The 18,244-nt window shown below is 41.3% G+C and overlaps 3 protein-coding genes across 6 annotated transcripts; 2 read left to right on the forward strand and 1 right to left on the reverse strand.

The window, feature by feature from the left end:
* Positions 1-1,062: 1,062 nt before the first annotated feature.
* On the reverse strand, positions 1,063-6,926 carry fbxl6 (F-box and leucine-rich repeat protein 6). Of its 2 annotated transcripts, XM_031874807.1 has the most exons (10): positions 6,872-6,926; positions 5,428-6,055; positions 4,332-4,490; positions 4,154-4,220; positions 3,476-3,607; positions 2,983-3,090; positions 2,747-2,860; positions 2,099-2,330; positions 1,576-1,819; positions 1,063-1,373 (listed from the first exon to the last, which is right to left on the reverse strand). In XM_031874807.1, the coding sequence occupies exons 2-10, from the start codon at positions 5,976-5,978 to the stop codon at positions 1,244-1,246; spliced, it is 1,737 nt and encodes a 578-aa protein (XP_031730667.1). In that variant the 5' UTR covers positions 5,979-6,055; positions 6,872-6,926; the 3' UTR covers positions 1,063-1,243. The 2 variants fall into 2 exon arrangements, with proteins under 2 accessions (XP_031730667.1, XP_031730668.1); XM_031874808.1 differs by lacking the exon at positions 6,872-6,926 and having other exon boundaries at positions 5,428-6,471.
* LOC116398479 (uncharacterized) lies at positions 1,064-11,401 on the forward strand. Of its 3 annotated transcripts, none has more exons than XM_031874805.1 (3): positions 1,064-8,007; positions 8,495-8,561; positions 8,820-11,401. In XM_031874805.1, exons 2-3 carry the CDS (start codon positions 8,501-8,503, stop codon positions 11,387-11,389), a joined length of 2,631 nt encoding a protein of 876 aa, XP_031730665.1. In that variant the 5' UTR covers positions 1,064-8,007; positions 8,495-8,500; the 3' UTR covers positions 11,390-11,401. The 3 variants fall into 3 exon arrangements, with proteins under 3 accessions (XP_031730665.1, XP_031730666.1, XP_031730663.1); XM_031874806.1 differs by having other exon boundaries at positions 1,064-7,082; positions 7,909-8,561; XM_031874803.1 differs by having other exon boundaries at positions 1,064-8,561.
* Positions 11,402-12,838: 1,437 nt separating this feature from the next.
* slc52a2 (solute carrier family 52 member 2) lies at positions 12,839-17,365 on the forward strand. The gene is made up of 4 exons (XM_031874809.1): positions 12,839-12,983; positions 14,006-14,852; positions 14,943-15,066; positions 15,291-17,365. The coding sequence occupies exons 1-4, from the start codon at positions 12,854-12,856 to the stop codon at positions 15,501-15,503; spliced, it is 1,314 nt and encodes a 437-aa protein (XP_031730669.1). The 5' UTR covers positions 12,839-12,853; the 3' UTR covers positions 15,504-17,365.
* Positions 17,366-18,244: the final 879 nt, after the last annotated feature.

Raw genomic sequence — 18,244 nt, forward strand, 5'->3', positions numbered from 1 at the left:
GATTAACAGTTAGGGTGATTCATATAAATGTATTCAAATCAAACATGTCAATGTCACCCCCTAAGCTACATGTAGAGTAGACAGTGCTCTTAACTCATACTATCTGAGTGACACAGCAGTGGACTCCACACCCTTGCTTTCTTGAACAGTAAGGAGGGCTTTATTGGTACGGTATACATATAAATCAACATTTACAAAAACACCAGTGTGTAAAATATCTTACAACAATCCATCATCCATCATTACTTGAACCACATAATCCACAAAGAGGTGTGTTTTAAGGCAGCGGTCCCCAACCACCGGGCCACGGGCCGGTACCGGGCCGTGGGTCATTTGGTAACGGGCCGCACAGAAAGAATAAATATTATATTATTTCCGTTTTATTGATTATCAGAGTATCAAAGAAGTTTTATTTTGAAAAATGACGGATTCTCCCCCAATTTCATCCGCCTGTGGCTCTTGACACATGTCAAGACGCTCGTCTCGGTCACGTGACACATTACCTCAAAAATTAAGCCGCAAACTAGCGAAAATGAGTAAATAACTTTTGGAGAGCTTCTTTGCAAAGGGGGAAAGGCCCACTAAGGAGACAGAAGAAGAGCCTACAACTTCCAAGAAAAAGAAAGCTTCATTTAACAGACAATATCAAGAGTCTGATTAAATATCAGGAGTAATTCTGACACGCCAAGCCCGCTCTGCAGAATATGTGGCGACAGAGGAAAATCAGCTGCTGGAGATTGTAAATGACGGTGGCCTTAAAAGTATGTTTGAGACAACAACTCTGCTGGTGTTTGGATTAAAATCAAGGCTGAATATCCGGAGATCGCCACTAAAGCACTGAAACCCCTGCTTCCATTTCACACATCCTCTTTGTGAAGCAGGATGTTCTGCAGTGACAGCAATCAAAACAATATTAGGAAGTAGACTGGACATAAGGAACAGACTTCGGGTGTCATTGTCTCCAATTACCCCAGATGGGACCGTCCCGTTGCTGAGAAACAAGCTCAGGGCTCCCACTGATTCAGCGTTATTGTGAGTTGTATTTTGTATGCATTTTATATTTGTTTTCATGCCGATAGTATCATTTTATTTCAGCGTGTTTATCCGCCACACCTTGAAGGCCGGTCCGTGAAAATATCGTTTTACATCAAACCGGTCCGTGGCGCAAAAAAGGTTGGGGACCTCTGCTTTACGGCATTCACCTAAGCCTGGATCCATTTCTGGAACTAAATGAATATGACGACTACTTCAATTTGTCCAGCAGCTGGCGAATGTCCTCTTGGCCACGGTAAATTCTCTTCAGTCCTCTTGGAAGATAACGGCAGGATGAAATGTTGAGGTAGCTAAGAGCACTCATTTGGCCGATGACTGGCCTGCAAAAATAAAGAACAGAGATCGTTATTTTTTCCTTGAGAAATCCTTCACAAAGATAATGACAATGCTAAACCTTCAGTTCTCAGGATTTACAAACGTCAATGCTTGATTTCTATTCATACTGCAGATTGTCTCTTAAAGTGCTGTTTCATAGTTTATTTGGACTGGGAGAGTTAAGAGGGGAAACTATACATGACGTACCTGAGGGCAGGTGGTGTGATCCTGGTGCCACTCAGGTTTAGTGAGTGCAGGGTATCTGCCTCTGTGGCGTGGGCAAGGTGACTCATCGCCATCTCCAAGTCCTCCCCGGAGAAGAGCTGGTTTGCGATGTCAAGCTGTTGCAGTGTTCGACTCCATTTCTGGGTCACCATGTGAAGCCCCTTCTTAGGTGATGGCAACGCAACATTGCTGCTGAAATACTGTCCCCAGAACAGACACTCAAGCCCTGCCAAACAGCAAACAAATAAAGAAGGTAGTATCGATTCATAAATGGGTTTTTGATACAACTTTTTTTTTTTTTTTTAACAAGAGCTGAAATGTATAAAGTATAAAGAAGAGCAGAGCAAAAGTACTTATTTCTACACCCAAAATTAAAATATGAAAAGACCACACTAAGTTTTTGAGTATGAGCCCAAAATTAGGTCCCATTATAAATCATACTTAAGTAACTTAACGTCTCCGAATTGACAAAAGTGAGAGTATAGATTGCACGAGTTAGGCCTACCAAGACAGGGTAGTGTTGTGAGACCGGAGGGTGTGATTCGAGAACAGCCTCGCAGGTCCAACACCCGCAGCCTGGTGGAGCCAAAGAGGATGTCCAACAAGTCTTTGTCTGTCATGTAGGAAAAAGAGGTGGTTGCGATACACAGCTCCTCCAGCAACGGGAAGCCTAGTGTTGAGTCGGCGCCATTACGCATCGTCTTATGTAGAGGTCTGACATTCAGCATCCGGAAGGTCTGATGGGAAGTTAGAACAGGTAAACATGGTCCACACAAACAGTAAACTGATTCATTCACTGACACGTGAAATGGAACGTGCTAAATGTATCACTAGACAGAAATTAAAGCTGCAATTAACAATTATTCGTATCTGCCGGTATTGAAAACTTGGTATCAGCTAAAGTTTGGGATTTGTGCTTTAAAAATGACTGGAACGATTAATCAGATATCAAAATAACTGCTGATTAATTTTTAAGTTAATTGTTTCAGCTATAAAAGCATTTTCCTTCATATGTATACAAGAGCTGCAAAATGTACTATTTATAATGGTCACTTTATTACCATCGCAACTCAGAGTCACATTTAAGTATAGTCACAATGATCATATTGATCCCATTGGTGTAGGAAACTGAAAAATGAGATGATTTGTTTACCTTGAGTTTAGGGCAGGCCATCTGTAGTGCCTGGATGCAAACGGGAAGTTCACAATCTTTACTGTCGAGCTTAGTGTTGACCTCCAGCAACTCCAAATCAGGACAGTTCCCCCTCTGAAAAGACAAATACCATATAATGAGTGTACAATGTTTATTTGTCCCCCGTAGCTCGGGCTATGTGTGATACATACATATAAAAGCATAAAGTTAGGAGAGAAAAGGGATGTGGAGCTTACGGTGATTGCAGTTAGAAGTCTGTCGTTCTTTAGTCCATGAGTGAACAACATTTGCTTGATCTGGCTCCCATGATTTTCGAGGTACTCCAGGAGTCCCTCAACCTGAAACTACAACAAAAACTAATTTTCTACAAATTATCAATTCAATATGTACCCAAACAGGTGGTGAATGAACACCTGCTGGGAATTGCTGACTGTGACTGGTGTATCAAATTGAACAATAACTATTCCATTTATAACCATTCCTGTACTGTAACTGTTGGATCATGTATTGTCCTGCGTAGACAGGGCGCCCATACAAAAGAGGATGAACTGCTCTCATGGGACCTGCCTCGGAGACGTGGACTGTAGTCATCGACAAACGATCAGCAGCCGGTCCAAACTGGACAGTTTTCATACTCCTGTTTTTTTTACACATTTACATATCAATATGTAATACCTGGTCTTTGCTACCTTGAAACTAAAACAACTACTGAGCTGGTACTTGATGTACCTCTGAATATTGGAGATTCATGCTTTGCAGAGACCGGCTGTGTAGAGCCAGTGTGTGGAAGGCTGCTGCTGTCAGGCCGGTACAGTAGGAGAGCTTGAGGGAGCGAAGGTGAGGGCAGAACTGCGCCACAACCTAAATGTGATCACAACATAAGCAGAAAAAAACATATGGAAAAAAAAAAATACAAACGTGTTAAAAAAACGGCAACATATAATTTATCAGGCAATATTTTGTACATATATATAAATATAAACCTTTAGACTCTTAACTTCAACATTGACCCATTTCTTATCGAATGTAGAATCTCTTATTTCAGAACAAAGTTCATTAAATCGATCATATTAGGACTCAATTAACAATTACTTTCATGATTGATTCATCAACAGATTATATATTATTGTTATTTTCTTGATTCATTGTCTTGTATTTAAAATGTCAGATATAACTTCCCTGAGGCCAAGGTGTTGTATTAAAATTGTCAAACAAGAAAAATATTCTTTGGCTTTGTTGTCGTGTATGACAAAGAACAAAATCAAATCCTCACATTTGAGAAGATGGAAGCAGCAAGTACTTTTGGATAAAATCGAACAGAAACATGATAGTCAAAATAGCCATTCTTTTCAGAAGCTTATGAAATAGTAGATTGAAAAGGACAGATATTTAGTTTTGACGGCTTACCTCTACTGCATAGGTAGTAACATTCTTTGACCAGTGACAGAGAGAGAAGTCTCGTAGCTGAGAGAACCTAGAGAGCAAGAAGTGCACTTTATACTTTCCTTTTCAAGATATCAAAAATATAAGATGGGTAGACCCGCACACACTACATCGCGGCTCACATCAAACTAACAATACAGACCTGTTCTGTGCCAGCCAGTTAAAAGTGTCCTTAATCTTCTTCTCAGTTTTAGGTAGCTGAGATTTCGCTGGAGCAATCCAGCAGTGACCTACAGTCACTTTACGCCACAGGACCGGGCTGGAGGCAGCAGCGTTCCACAGACGGCAAACTCTCCCCGCCCTACACCACAAACACAGAGGAAACTACAACTACCATGTATGCCTCTGCCAACCAGTCAAGTTGCAGTTTTACATCCACGAGTGTCCAAATTGTCATCACTGTATCCTATTTGTGTGAAATTGAATTATTGCCAAAAACGTTTTTTTGAGAGGACACAGTGACCTTTGGCCACCAAATTCTAATCAGTTCCTCCTTGAGTTCAGGGGCACGTTTGTGCCAGATTTGAAGGAAATTCCCTCCAGGCGTCCCTAAGACAAGCGGACGGACGTACAGACTTAAGGAAGTTTGGACGAACAACCCAAAAAACATAATGGCTCTGCCCGCAGGGGCATGACAAGTGATATACTGCAGCTGGAAGATACTGTTGAAAACTACATAATGATACTTATAAAATAACATTAATAACTATAATGAAATCTGAATGTTTGCTGGTTCTCCTGGTCTTCTATTTTATTAAACTGAACACATTTGGGCGTGGACTGATGGTTAGAGAAGTTTAAGGTGTCACATTGGGCTCTTTTTTAAACTATGTTCTGACATTTTATGGACCAAATGATTAATGAATAAAACAATGAGCAGTTTAAACAACTATGACAACAACAATGATCTGCAGTTCTAATCATGATCTTGTTTATGTAGACAGAATCAGACATGAAATAATGAAATAGATGTTCAATGCAATGAAATGTGTTACGCATTAAAATCTCTTCCCATGTATTTTAGGCTATAGTTTAAATACTATTTTGGAATCATTCATTTGTACATAATTTTGTAAAGCTTTATAACACGCTATGATCATCAAAATATAAAGTCGACAGACGATATCATTAAAAAGAAGGATCTACCATTCTCATGCCCTGTATCTTAATCAGGTCACAATCTAAAGCTTGTATTTGTTAGTATTCAGTAATCATCAGATCAAATATGTGTTTATTACCTGCAGAGAAATGGTACAGCACCATCTTGGACGACCACCATCTGAAAAATACTGATTAGCACCTCCTCAGGAAGACTTTGACCCCATCTGTGGTCTGTTGCTTTCTGTGGCACAAACAAGTCACTCTCCTTTTCCTTGGGAACTGGCATATTTGCCGGTTTAGCCATAGCATGGACTGTCTTCCTCTTCTTCTTCTTCTTCTTAATCTGTTTAGCTTTCACTTTTCCTTTAGTGAGCTTCTTCTTTTTGCTTCCCTTCTTTGGGAGGGTCCAGGCTGGACCATCGTACTGAGAAGTAGAACTCGATATGACAAGAAGCATGTCTTCCCCTTGATGGACAGTGTAGCCAGGCTGGGCAGGCCTGGAGACTCTGGCCTTTTTATGCTTCTTGGCTTTTGCATCTGTAGGCTTACCATTGGTCCTCTTCAACGACGCCTTCTTTGGCTTTGTTGGTCCAGCTTGTCCTTGGCCTGAGGTATTTGATGTGCTTGGCGCGGTGTCTTCTCTTCTCTCACTGTGGGTTGAAGCCTCTGCTTCTGTGGAGTCCATCATGTGCTGCTAATTAAGTCTTTATCCAGAGCTTCATTCAAAGAAAATCTGACATTGACGGACAGGTGACATATCGGCATCTGAAAATAGAATAAGAATGAGATCAGTCTGTATCTCCAAGAATGTTATCTAGCATATTTCCATATTTTGCAGGCAAAAAAAGGAATTTCTGGTTTACTTTTTTGAGGTATTTATTTAAACTAAGTTTTTTCTATTTTATGTTATTTCATGGTTCTGATCTTATTGCATTACTTTGCGTTAGTGAAACTATAAAAGTGCAAATATAATGATACACAGTGGGGAGTGTTGTTCAATCTACCCATATGTATGGTGTGTAACCCTGTGCTGACCATTTGTAGTCTAGGATACGGTAGGACTCCGTGGTTAATGTTTTTGTTGTCTACCAACGTTCAGCGTATTAAAAACGATTTTGATAATGGAAGACGAAGACAAGTTTACGTCTTCTACACACTGACTTCATCGTTTTCTGATGTGTTTTCTGTTTCAAACCTGCGTGCGCATCCCCGATTGTTTGTAAACGGAAGACCAAACAGTCACATCCATTCAAGATGTAGCTAGTTAATAACACATGATAATACAACGTTTTCTGAGGCGTTAAATACAAACTAAACATATACACATCATAGCATGAATGTCTGGCAACCCGGATGTGTTAACTAGCAGTTAGCTAAAGGAATCAAATAGGTTGTTAATGTCAACTAAGCTAACGATACTGGTACAATTACCGCTGGCTAGTTAGTTACCGAGTCGCCATGCAGCTTAACGAAACGTAGCACAACAATGGCATAGCAGCTGTTGCCACTTCAACAACAAACACAATTAAAAGTATATTTTCTGAAAATAAAAATAGTATTCTGTTGTTATTTTTGCATTACCTGCTGCTAGGCGGCTTGCAGCCTCCAAGTCTCAGTAGTAGACCCACAATGCATTTCACATCCCCTCTGTGATTGGTGGAAATCTCGACAACAGCCCACCTTCTATAAAACTATCCAATCACTGACCGGCTCACTGTTCCGTATTGACTTCACCACGCTGTGTTGACCAGATCAGGAACGAAGATGAGTTTCACGACGGTGTAGTCTCTGGGTAAGAACTTACGATTTTAAATGCCACTTTTACTGCTCGTACATTTGAAATAATTTGCAAATGCTACAGCATGCAACACTGTGCTTCTGCTCTGGTATTATTCACGGAGTATTGTAGTTTAGTACGCTGTATATCATACAGGCAAAGTTGGTACTAACACTAGCAAGTTGCTTACAAAAAAGGCTAACATTAGCATGCAGAGGTAACTAATGCAACATTAGCACTGATCTGCAGATGTAGCCTCAATGCTTGTATTCTGTAACGTTCTGAATATTGTTAGCGCCAGTAAACCACACCGATTGTATTGGGCTGTTGTTTAAATCTGCCTTTTATGGGAAAGAAATAAAAGTATTATTCTCGCACGAGTACAGCTAATAACGAATATCCAGGGGTTGTGGGAGGCACAACTTAACCCACATGTACGCAGAATAAGCCACATGTACACTCATTTCCAGTGTATACCTTTCAATAAACAATGCAGTCTAATACAACGGCCCTGCAGTAAACCCTCATGACGGTTATAGTGCTTATAGGAGTTATGATGAAACTCTTTGGGACAGGTGTCGATTAAACATGCTGTTGATTTCGGAAGCTGTAGTTCACGGTGCTGTTGAACTGTGGTCTGTTACGATGAGAGGCGTTAGTTAGTACTTTGACCCTCCTCTGTATATCAATGAAGGTAGACCAAATTTAATTTACACCTCCCACTACAACACAATACCGTTCAACAGCACCACCTCAACTACTAACCTCTTTAAATACAATTTAGCAACATTGATGTTAACTGGAATGACGAAACACATTCACAATTTATTTTCTTTTTCAGGGAAGGAGAATAGTTGCTTCACTGTGGTGTCATTGTGCACACTGATGCTGAGGGGAGGCATTTTTTCTGAAGGGTTTTATCAACAGGACAACACTGAAAGTATGACTCTTGATCCTGTTCTCTTTCATCTCTTTGCCATTCAGCAGCTCACACACTATATGAAACACTGACTGAAAAACACAAGTAATCGTTACTTGCTTGTTACTTGTTGCTAGTGCTGGGACGCACTTGTGCTTAACAGCATTATTGTCCTCCTACTGTTGGTATTGGTTTCCAGATTTGTTTATTTTCTCTGCTTTTTGAGGTTGAATGAGAGTGAATGGACCTAAAGCTGTGACAAACGTAATGAAAAACGACCTATCTTTAACTGTAATACATGGGAAACAAAGGGATGGTGGACATCAAAAACACAAATCTCAATTGAACTATTAAATTTCACACATGTAAGTTTCAATCAGGCTTTAGGTAGATTACACATAGAGGACAGTTGTGTTTCTGTACACACACCCCCTTTCTTCTTTAAATTGTTATACTTCTGCATGCTGATGAGTGCAACTTCTGTCTTTGTGTTTCTCTTTTAAAATAGCACACAATGGAGGAGAGACAGGATTTCTCGCTTTGTGGTAAAGCAGCTGTAACTGAAGCTAATCTGAGTAAGTAAAATGGCCATTTAGTAACGATGCTATATGACCTAATTCTCTATATAACACATGTAATACTTTACTTTGTTTTAGCATTATTGTATTTTATAATCCCAATACTAACAGAAAACTTTGCATCTTGAGTGGTTACATTGTTATTTTTCCGAAAGCCTAAATAAATACATTTAACAGAGTACAATTACACAATGTTTTAGCAACCTTCTCCATGCACTACTTTTCTGCTCACTTTCCAACTTTTCTGTTTTTCAGGAGACGAGTACTATTGGAAGCTTGTTGCAGACTTCATTGGTCCTCAATCGGGAGAAGGACTCGAGCTGGAAAAGGCGCCATGCAAGAACAGACTTTTGATTCAAGTAGGACTTATGAGAGAGGACAATAATTTTCCGTGGATGGCCATTGTATATTGGCTCACGAAAATCTTCCCCAGTCATCAATCGGCTGACTTTCGTCGTTTGATTGAAAGAGGCATCGCAACGACGTTGAGTCTGGGAAGTGATGCGAGGCTGACCTTTCTGGGATCAGACGCCAACTTTAACTTTGTCGGCCCGATATGTGACAGCATAGGAGTTGAACGGCAACATCTTTTGGAAATTAGGGATTTTTCAGAGCGAGCGCAGTCAATCGAAGTCACAAATGGATTGATTTTCGAGTTGAGCAACTTTGTTACCAGGGAGAAACTCGCACCAGTTGTTTTAGTCACTTGGCTTAGAAACTTCAACTCTGACTTCTGTAAGAATGGGGATATTCAAAAGGCATATAAAGTCCTAAGGGCCAAGATAAAAAAGTTAAAACTGCATTACCGCAATTATGAGACAAGGAGTCACAGGAGGAACACGGCGATGGAAAATCTGCTTCAGAGCCCATTTGAACTTGTGCGGAAAAGGGCAACACGATATATTGTGAAGAAACGTATGAAAAGAGAGGACGTCATACAATATGAAAAAGTTACAATTAAGGAGGAATACGAGAGCTATGAGATCATGCAAGACGAAGAGTCCGAGATGAACAGAGAAGGTGTGAGGAAAATGACACTGCAAGATGATGTCTCTGCGTGCGATGAAAGCGATGAGGACTTTGATGAATCCAGCAGTGGAGAAGACACCTCGGATGAAACACAAGAGTCGCTGAACCTGCTCGACATTGCCATGGTGTCTGTCCAAAAGCTGTCAAGTATGTATGGTGAGAAGAATGAAGCGTGCAGGCAAGTTTGCTTGGATCTCCTCAAAAATCAGTATGCTCTGACATGCAAGGAGCATCCGGCCATGGCCGAGTTTGAGAAAAAACTGGACGCGCTCTGTGGGGACATGTCACTCGTTTACCCTGTGGTGTTTTTAAACTACAACGCCAATTTCCTCGTCAAAATGCACGACGCCGTGGAGGAGCAGATCATGGGCTTTGAAAAAGAGATCATTCTGTCGACGGGAGAGAAACTCGGCCGCGACAAGCTTCCGAAATTCAAGAACTTTGTGAATTTGTCCGAAAGTGCCACTTCGCGCTACATCCACATGGCTTGTGATGTCTTGAGCACCAGCATCCCCGGCACGCAGAACTACAGGAAACACTGGGTAGCCTTCTGTGAGGAGAAGAAAAACCCCTCCAGACTGGCAGTAAATCAGTCAAACCGATTCACAAACTACTTCCAAGCTGCGGCGGGTCTCATCCACCATCACAGAGAGATGGCTCTCTTCTTCTCCGATTTGCTGTCGATGTTTAACGACGAGTGCCCGAATATTATTTTGGAGTGTGTTGCTGCTGATGCCAACGACTGTATGATACAAAGCCTTGTGTGTGTTCTGGCCATCGTTTACTGCAAAATCCTCGGCCCTTACTGGCAGCTCCTGAAAAGCGGAGGCGAGTACTCGCTCTACAGCCAGTACATGCTCTGTCTCTATCAAAAATTCCTCGATTGGTCCAAAGATCCTTCAACACTGCTGGAACCTGAAGGGACCACGAATGTTTTTCTGCAGTTCCCGTTGCAGGAGAAAACCTTTGATGGAGTGTTTCATTTCTGTGGCCAGTGGCACACGAACAGGGACTTAATCCGATCTTGCTTGAAGAGGTTGGTAAAGGTGATTGCTGCCATCACTGAGGAACACCTCAAGGATTTCCTGCCAGGAGGAACATTTTCTAAAGTCCCATCACCAGATCTGAGTCTACAAATGGTGAGTTGCACATTCTCCGTCTTGATGGCGGAGTATCCCTCCAACCAGACGTACCCTTGCAAGAAGGAAAACAAACCAAGCGCCCCAAAGTCCTCCAAGCGCTCCCCGCGCAAGAGCTTGGAAAGTTCTCAGGGAGATGATGGCCGATCTGGTTCATCTGATGGCAGCTCCGATGAAGCTTCCGGTCGGTGGAAGAAAAATAATACCCAAATTGGCCAGAAAGACGCTCTCAGTCCGCAGATGAAGAAAGGTCCAAGTGTTAAAAAAGAAAAGGCACCAAAGGTACCCGAAGTGCGCGAGGAGAACATGGATAGGGACTACATAATAGCCACGGTGAGCAGAAACGGGGGGCCGTGCAAGTCACAACCAGATGTGGACAAAATGATGCTGCGCTTTGATGGGAAACCCCGAGCTGAAAAGCGGGAAGCAGTCCGTTGTGAGATCTTGTACCAGAAGATGGTTCTGAACAACACGGACCGGAACTTGTATGGCGTCTTCAACAACTCCACACAAATGGGGATGAAGCTGAAGCTCTCACTTCCCCGAGTCAAACCTGGGTACTCTCTCGTTTGGGCGCCTAGAAGGACGAAAATAAAGCGTGTGCTCCAAGACGCGCCCGATGCTGCAGCTGGTTTGAGTGAAAACAGCGGCACATGAGGGCTTTCATTGCATCTAAAAAAGAAAGTGTGATATTGAGGGAAGGGAAATATGGCCTGATTTCCTCATATGATTTTTACAGTTGCAAAGTAATCAAAAATACACACAATGACCTCAATCTTTTCACACAAATGATGTGTATTATACTCTAGATATCAGATTCAGCTGCCGTGTGTGTTACACACTGTATTGTCAATGCCAATAGTTGAAATTATGAAGTCTGATTTTGTGGCTCTTATACTTTTGATATTGCCGTATAATTTGCATGGTGCTGTATTGAAACACGGCTTTTTATTAACTTTTTTTGTTGCTGAGAAGGAGCCTTATAATTTTATTCAAGGTCAGTCAATAATCACTCCTGACTTAAAAGATGTATGAACCACTGACAGAATAAACATCTTTGTGTGTATTTTGTTGATGTTTACTCTGTCAACCTGTGTGATAAGCTAATGTCTAGTTATTGGGACAAGAGTTCAGTCTTTCAAAATCAACTCAGCTCAAGTTAATTTTCCAGCATCTGTCAGGGTTTTGGTTGATGTAAGTCAAATAATAACTCTTCTGTTCCTCAGATTCAATGGGTATTTGTGGTGGGATCGCATGCAATGTCAACGAGTTAATAGAAGAGGTGACACTGAGGAACTCAAGGAAATAGGGCGGCACTAAAGAAAGAGGGGTTTATTGACACTGTGCCAAATGTTAAGGCCTTGATTAGTGTATTTATTAAATAAACCAAGCCCGCTATGAGTCTTAGAGTCCCTGCACGTTAAAATTAACAGCCATTTGATTCAATATTGGAATTGCTTATGCACTTGCTTTTGAAGCAGAAGACAGCTTTGATACATGTCACCACAGAAAATATGAACATATTTACAGCTACTCGGTGCATGAATCATATCCAGCAACGAACTGTCAAATAAAAGTCGCAAGTGTAACCTTTTTTAGGGGAAAGAAAATGCTTTTTATGAGTTATCTCGGAGACCCCGCCCACATCACTTGTCACAGCTCATGAGGGGTTTCTGTAACGATGGTGCCTTCACGTTCCTCGGAAAACTGATGGAGTAATAACCCGGGCGTGATAGTTAGTCACATATACCAGTCACAGTTAAGTTTAGGGACTGATTTTTTTTTTTACACAAAAATGGATAGTCCATGGAATAGGAATCGATGTACGCGCAAGTAAGAGGCAAATGTTTGAATTAAAGGCGAGAATATAATGTAACATCACTAGTTTCTCACTCAATTGGAGCACAATTTACGTCTGTCAGAGTGAATAGGCAAACAATGTCAACTATGACGTAGGAATTTACGAGGGGTAAGCGAAGGCAACAGAAGGGGCGGGAACTTTGCGCAAGTGTCCACTATTCTTCAAGTCAGGGCAGCATGAATGGGAAGAACGCACTCATTGTTTAACACAAACTTGTTATCAGCATTGTGTTCGTTATTTTGGCCGGAGTAAGCTTCACCATGTCCGGTAGCTGGTGGAGCAGTGCAGCGGTGACCCACGGGCTGGTGGCTCTGTTCGCCATGGGCTCCTGGGTTTCCGTCAACAGTCTATGGGTAGAGCTCCCGGTGATAGTCAACGTGCTGCCCGAAGGTCAGTAGTCCGCTCCGAGAGATAACAAACGTTCATCTTATCTGGATTTGGCCTATTAGTTTAAATCATTTGTTATAACATAGTCACCTCATTTTGACCCTTTGTTTATTGTTCAATATTTGGTGGTGTCTTCATTTAACGTGAGGTGAAACCCTGCGACGTGAACGCAAGCTTGTAGCGTGAACGCGAATTCTAGCTAACGTTAGCTGTAGGTGTACTTACTGCAGGTGTAACGTCACTATTGTGACTGTATTACTATTATCGTTTCTAATATCAGGATTGCGAAATACTAACGTTACATGTAAATATGTAAAAGACATGGCAGTTACGGCTATAACGTTAATAGTATCTATTAATACAAATAGGAACCAGAACAACACGTTACCTCTTTTCAGTGATGGAATAAAATCATTCGAGTGCTCAACTCAAGCAGGTGTTTCTGTCGGTTAGGTCAGTTTAAACGTACTTAATAATGGCGTTACTTCATGTTTTTTCAGTACATTTCAGAGGGGAACATTAAACGTATTATTCCACTACATCTATTTGGCAGCTGTAGTTGTTACAAAGCATGTTTTCAGTTTAAAACATGTATTATTGTTATGGTCAGATTAACGTTATATTAACTAATAACAGCACCTCCACCAGCTACACATTTAAAATACTGCTTACAGGTCAATCCATTTATAAGAATAATTAATCCAATGATTTATTTAACAATAAAGACACAATGGGTTCCGAGAGCTGTTACATGTCTTGCAAGCAAATTCCTTTATTTAAATGTTGTTGTAGATGCGTTGTTATTGAAATAAATCCAAACTTTATGAAGTATCACTCCAACAAGAGAAGTAGAAGCCTAAAAATGAACTAAAAATGCTGGATAGGTAATTTAAAATAAGTTTGTTACCGTTTCTGATACAAGTTGCATATACAAAAAACAGTCATAATTGTTTAATTTTAAGATGTATAAACTATAGTGAATATGTTTTTTAACCGATACAGATCATTGTCTTTCCTTGTTTTAGGGTGGAACCTGCCTGCCTATATCTCACTGCTGATAGCGTTTGGGAACATCGGTCCAATAGCAGTGACCATCACACACCACTGCGCTCCGGGGCATTTAAACGAGCGCCTGGTCATCCACTGCATCCAGGTGCTGGCAGTCGTGGCGTCCGCTCTTCTGGCCATCTTCTGGTCGCACACCGTCACGATAGCCGGAGCGGAAAGGTCACTGCCGTTCCTGCTCTTCACCTTTGTGATGTCATTGGTCTGCTGTACCTCCAACGTCACCTTCCTGCCCTACATGTTTAGCTACCCCCCTCAGTATATTCGTACTTTCTTCATCGGTCAGGGCTTCAGCGCCTTGTTCCCTTGCATTGTGGCTTTAGGGCAAGGCGTTAGCAAGCTGGAGTGCAAAACTGTGAACGGCACTGTGCATCCGCAGTATTTGAAGGAGAACTTTCCTGCGCAGAACTTCTTCTGGTTCCTGTGTGTCATGCTGTCGATCTCGGCTCTGAGCTTCCAGGCTTTGATGCAAAGGCAGACGAGGTTGCGGGACAATGCACCGCAACAGGAGGCTGACAATGCAGCGGCAAAAAACGGAGAGGAAACGCACCCGCTGCACACCGGGGGGGCGCCGGTGTCTGAGGATCAGGTGCGGGTGGAGGAACAGCCGCAGACATTTTGGACACGGCGGAACATTTACCTGCTGTCCCTGCTCACCGTCTCCAACGCCCTCACCAACGGGGTCCTGCCGTCCGTGCAGAGTTTCTCCTGTTTGCCTTATGGACCCATTACCTTTCACCTCTCCGTGGTCCTTGGCAACATAGCCAACCCCCTGGCCTGCTTCTTCGCTATGTTTGTTATCCTGAGGTGAGAAAATATAAGAGAAGTTGAACACATGCATTACTTTTTAGATTGTGTAAGACATGTTTTTTAATGGGCTCTGTTGTTGTCCTCCAGGTCCTCTGCTGGTCTGGGCCTCTTGTCTTTAGCAGGAGGAGTATTTGCTGCATATCTCATGGCCTTAGCAGCACTCAGCCCTTGCCCTCCACTTTTGGGAACCTCCGCTGGCATGGCCTTAGTGGTGAGTGGAAATACATATTTCTAAATTTGAATGTACTATGTATTGGGACACAGTAAATCTTTTGCCGGCATACTTAACAGTATGCTAGTACGGGTATTGGAAGGCACAGTTGATGTTCGTCATATCACATCCTTAAAACACAGAAGCTAAAGCCTCGTCTGTTTCTTTAGCCCTGTCCACCGTGTCCACCACTGATTTCAGCTACCTGCTTGTGCCCCCTACAGGTCACCTCTGGAATCATTTTCACGGGACTCTACTCCTATCTCAAGGTGGCGATTGGGACTCTGCTGCACGAGGCGGGTCACGCCGCCCTGCTGTGGGGCGGCATCTCTATCCAGGCCGGCTCCCTTATCGGAGCCCTCACTATGTTCCCTTTGGTCAATGTCTACCAAGTGTTCGAGCGGGCTCAAGAATGTGTGGATAACTGCACCACATAGTTCCCATTCGTTCGACAAGGCAACTGACTGTTTTAACCCAGTTTTTGGGGCTCCAGGGTGAAGGACCAGATCAGTCCTCTCCTGATTCAGAGGCCTCGGGGCCTGTGAAAACATTCCTAGATAATGGAAGCATTGTTATGCTGCACATTGGCCAAGGGGATGTAAAATGCATATGATGCAGTAATACCACAAGTGCTTTGTGTGGTATTTTGAATCTCTGTGGCAAAAACCAGCTGAGGGATTTTTTCCCCACAACAGACCACGAGAAACATTCTTTACTCAGGGACACAATCATTCACTTATTCATCCACATTTGTTGCTCAGTCTAATTAATGAGAAATACTCACACTAGTAGTTGCAAACTGCAGACAGGCCTTTCACAGGAACTCATTTCTTTGGAAAAATGACGATAACATAAAAATGAACGAGGTCATGTCCATATATCGTACGAGAAGTCAATATGGTAATTATTGTGGCAGGCTAACCACAGATCCCGTCCACACAGAATGGAACGTAGGAGTTATTTTTTGTGGCCATTTTCAAATGTTTGTCTACCTCGTCGCTTTGATTCCATTGTGAGCATATAACATGACTTTATTTAGCTTCAGTCATTTATACAATTCAGTTGAGTCAGCGATTATGAAAAGTGTATCATTTGTAATATAGCTACTTTTAAACATACAGTTCATAAATGCAGTGACTTGACTTCATGCCAAATTTATTTCTGTGCCTGAAAAATGGTGAACTTTATAAAACACGGGGTTTCCGTTTACTTTGGACTCGATTGTGGTTCTGATCATGTTTTATACTTTAGAATTATAGTTTATTTACTCGTCATTTGGGATTTTTATTCATTCCAAATACAGTAACGTTATGTCATCTTAAAGGAACAGCTGGCCAAGCAAAGTAACGGTTAACAGTTTTGGTATCCAAAGGGATACTGTCATCTCAGTCTTTTAAACGTAATAATAATTTATGTCTTATGTACTTCTTCTACCTTGTAAGGCAATTTATGAACCATGATGCTACCGTACATCCCATTTAATTACTTTATTAAACTCAACAGGTTTACAGAGGAAAAGTATTTGTTAACGGCGTCTTCATTTTATGTTGTTTTTTTTAAAAGATCAATCTGTTAAATTCTGAGCTGATTTTTGTGGTGGAAAAAAATAATCAATAGTACCGAGTGAGTCCTACGATACTGGAATTAAGAAACATCGAGGAAAGAAGTTTGTCTTTAAAGTATTTATTCTCTGCGCAGAGACGGTTCAATCGTCACACAGAATGCAATGCGGTCTGAAGGAGGAAGGACCCAGAGTGTTGGTTGTGTACGACTTATAGAGGCCTTGAGCACATGGTGGGATCGGAGGAGCTCATCACTAGGACATCTGGACAACAGTGATCATTCACTGATCAACCATTGAATTGTTGATCACTGATCCCCATTCAGCCCCCCATCTAAGTTGACAGTATCACGCCCTTGATTAAGACACACACCTAATATTACTCAACCTGAGAGGACCCCTACTGACCATGTCTGACATTGATTCACTTTGTTAATACAGAAAGGGCCAAAACACTGAGTGGTCAGACAATAAGAACAGATAGATAAGTCATAGTGGAAATTAGCCATCACAAGGTTTACAGAGGAAAAGTATCTGTTAACGTCTTCATTTTATGTTGTTTTTTTTTTAAAAGATTAATCTGTTCAATTCTGAGTGACTGTAAATGGACTGGTTGTTGAGCGATTGAGGTGCTTTTTCTTTATTTCATGACTCACCATTTTACGTGGAGTTAGTTTTTTTAAATTGATTTTCAAATTGCTGATGTTGAAGTGTATTATGAAGTCTACGAAATCAATGGTAAACAATAAAGCTACTGATCTGAAGAATTTGGACTAGTTTCCATTTATTCATTACAAGAATAAAGTATAAAAATATATATATTTAAATAAAGTACACATTGAAGAACATTGCTAGTTACATTGCAAAACGTGAAAATAAAGGAATGGTCCCGATATTTTGGGAAACCAAGAGTTTATGTAACACTCATGTTTGTATGCAAATTATGAAGGTATGGCCAGTTAGCTTAGCTTAGCATAAAGACTGAAAACGGGGGGAAACAGCTAGCCTGGCTTTGTCTCTAAAGTTCTTTAATGAACATGTTTCATCTCATTTGTTTTATTCTTATGGAAATCAAAGTGAAACTAAGACATGTTGTGGTTTCACGAGGGGAACGTACGAGACTATTTCTTAGTCGGGTGGACTTTGATCAATTAGCCAAGCCATTTCCCCCTGTGTCCAGTCTTTACGCTAAGCTAAGCTAACTGGCTGTTGTCTTATTTCTAACTGACATTTATGAGAGGGATATTGATATTCACCACTAACTATTTCTCAAGAATGTTGAACTTTTCCTTTAAATATTGGACATATGATGACTCACTTGTTCAATTCAATAAACACAGATTGGCTTTAGTTCATTTGGATTTTTGTTTACATACGATTATATTAATCCTTTTTCTATTTTTTAGAGCATGGGGTTTTTGTAATAACCTGTCCGCCATTTTCACCTCTTGCTCCCATGATCCCCTTAAGCAGTATTAGCAAATTCTTGAATGCGTCTCACTGATAAAAAAAAAAAAAATGCCTCAAGGCAAAAAAACAAACAAAAAAGTTGCAGTTGCAAAACACAACGTGATGTTTACTGATCATCCTCAAAGTCCCGGCAGTGAAGGTACTTAA

This window comes from Anarrhichthys ocellatus, unplaced genomic scaffold (assembly GCF_004355925.1).
Source record: "Anarrhichthys ocellatus isolate YVR2014 unplaced genomic scaffold, GSC_Weel_1.0 scaffold84, whole genome shotgun sequence".
In the NCBI taxonomy this organism is placed as follows: domain Eukaryota; kingdom Metazoa; phylum Chordata; class Actinopteri; order Perciformes; family Anarhichadidae; genus Anarrhichthys; species Anarrhichthys ocellatus.

Bases quoted from the DNA above. Each gene is read 5' to 3' on its own strand.
- fbxl6 (XM_031874807.1), bottom strand. From the start codon at position 5,978: ATGATGGACTCCACAGAAGCAGAGGCTTCAACCCACAGTGAGAGAAGA. The intron at 3,608-4,153 runs GTAAGCCGTCAA...GATCACATTTAG, and splicing joins TTACTACCTATGCAGTAGAG to GTTGTGGCGCAGTTCTGCCC. The intron at 2,861-2,982 runs GTAAGCTCCACA...TTGTCTTTTCAG, and splicing joins GACTTCTAACTGCAATCACC to AGGGGGAACTGTCCTGATTT.
- LOC116398479 (XM_031874803.1), top strand. From the start codon at position 8,501: ATGGAGGAGAGACAGGATTTCTCGCTTTGTGGTAAAGCAGCTGTAACT. The intron at 8,562-8,819 runs GTAAGTAAAATG...TCTGTTTTTCAG, and splicing joins TGTAACTGAAGCTAATCTGA to GAGACGAGTACTATTGGAAG.
- slc52a2 (XM_031874809.1), top strand. From the start codon at position 12,854: ATGTCCGGTAGCTGGTGGAGCAGTGCAGCGGTGACCCACGGGCTGGTG. The intron at 12,984-14,005 runs GTCAGTAGTCCG...TCCTTGTTTTAG, and splicing joins AGTCAACGTGCTGCCCGAAG to GGTGGAACCTGCCTGCCTAT. The intron at 15,067-15,290 runs GTGAGTGGAAAT...TGCCCCCTACAG, and splicing joins CCGCTGGCATGGCCTTAGTG to GTCACCTCTGGAATCATTTT.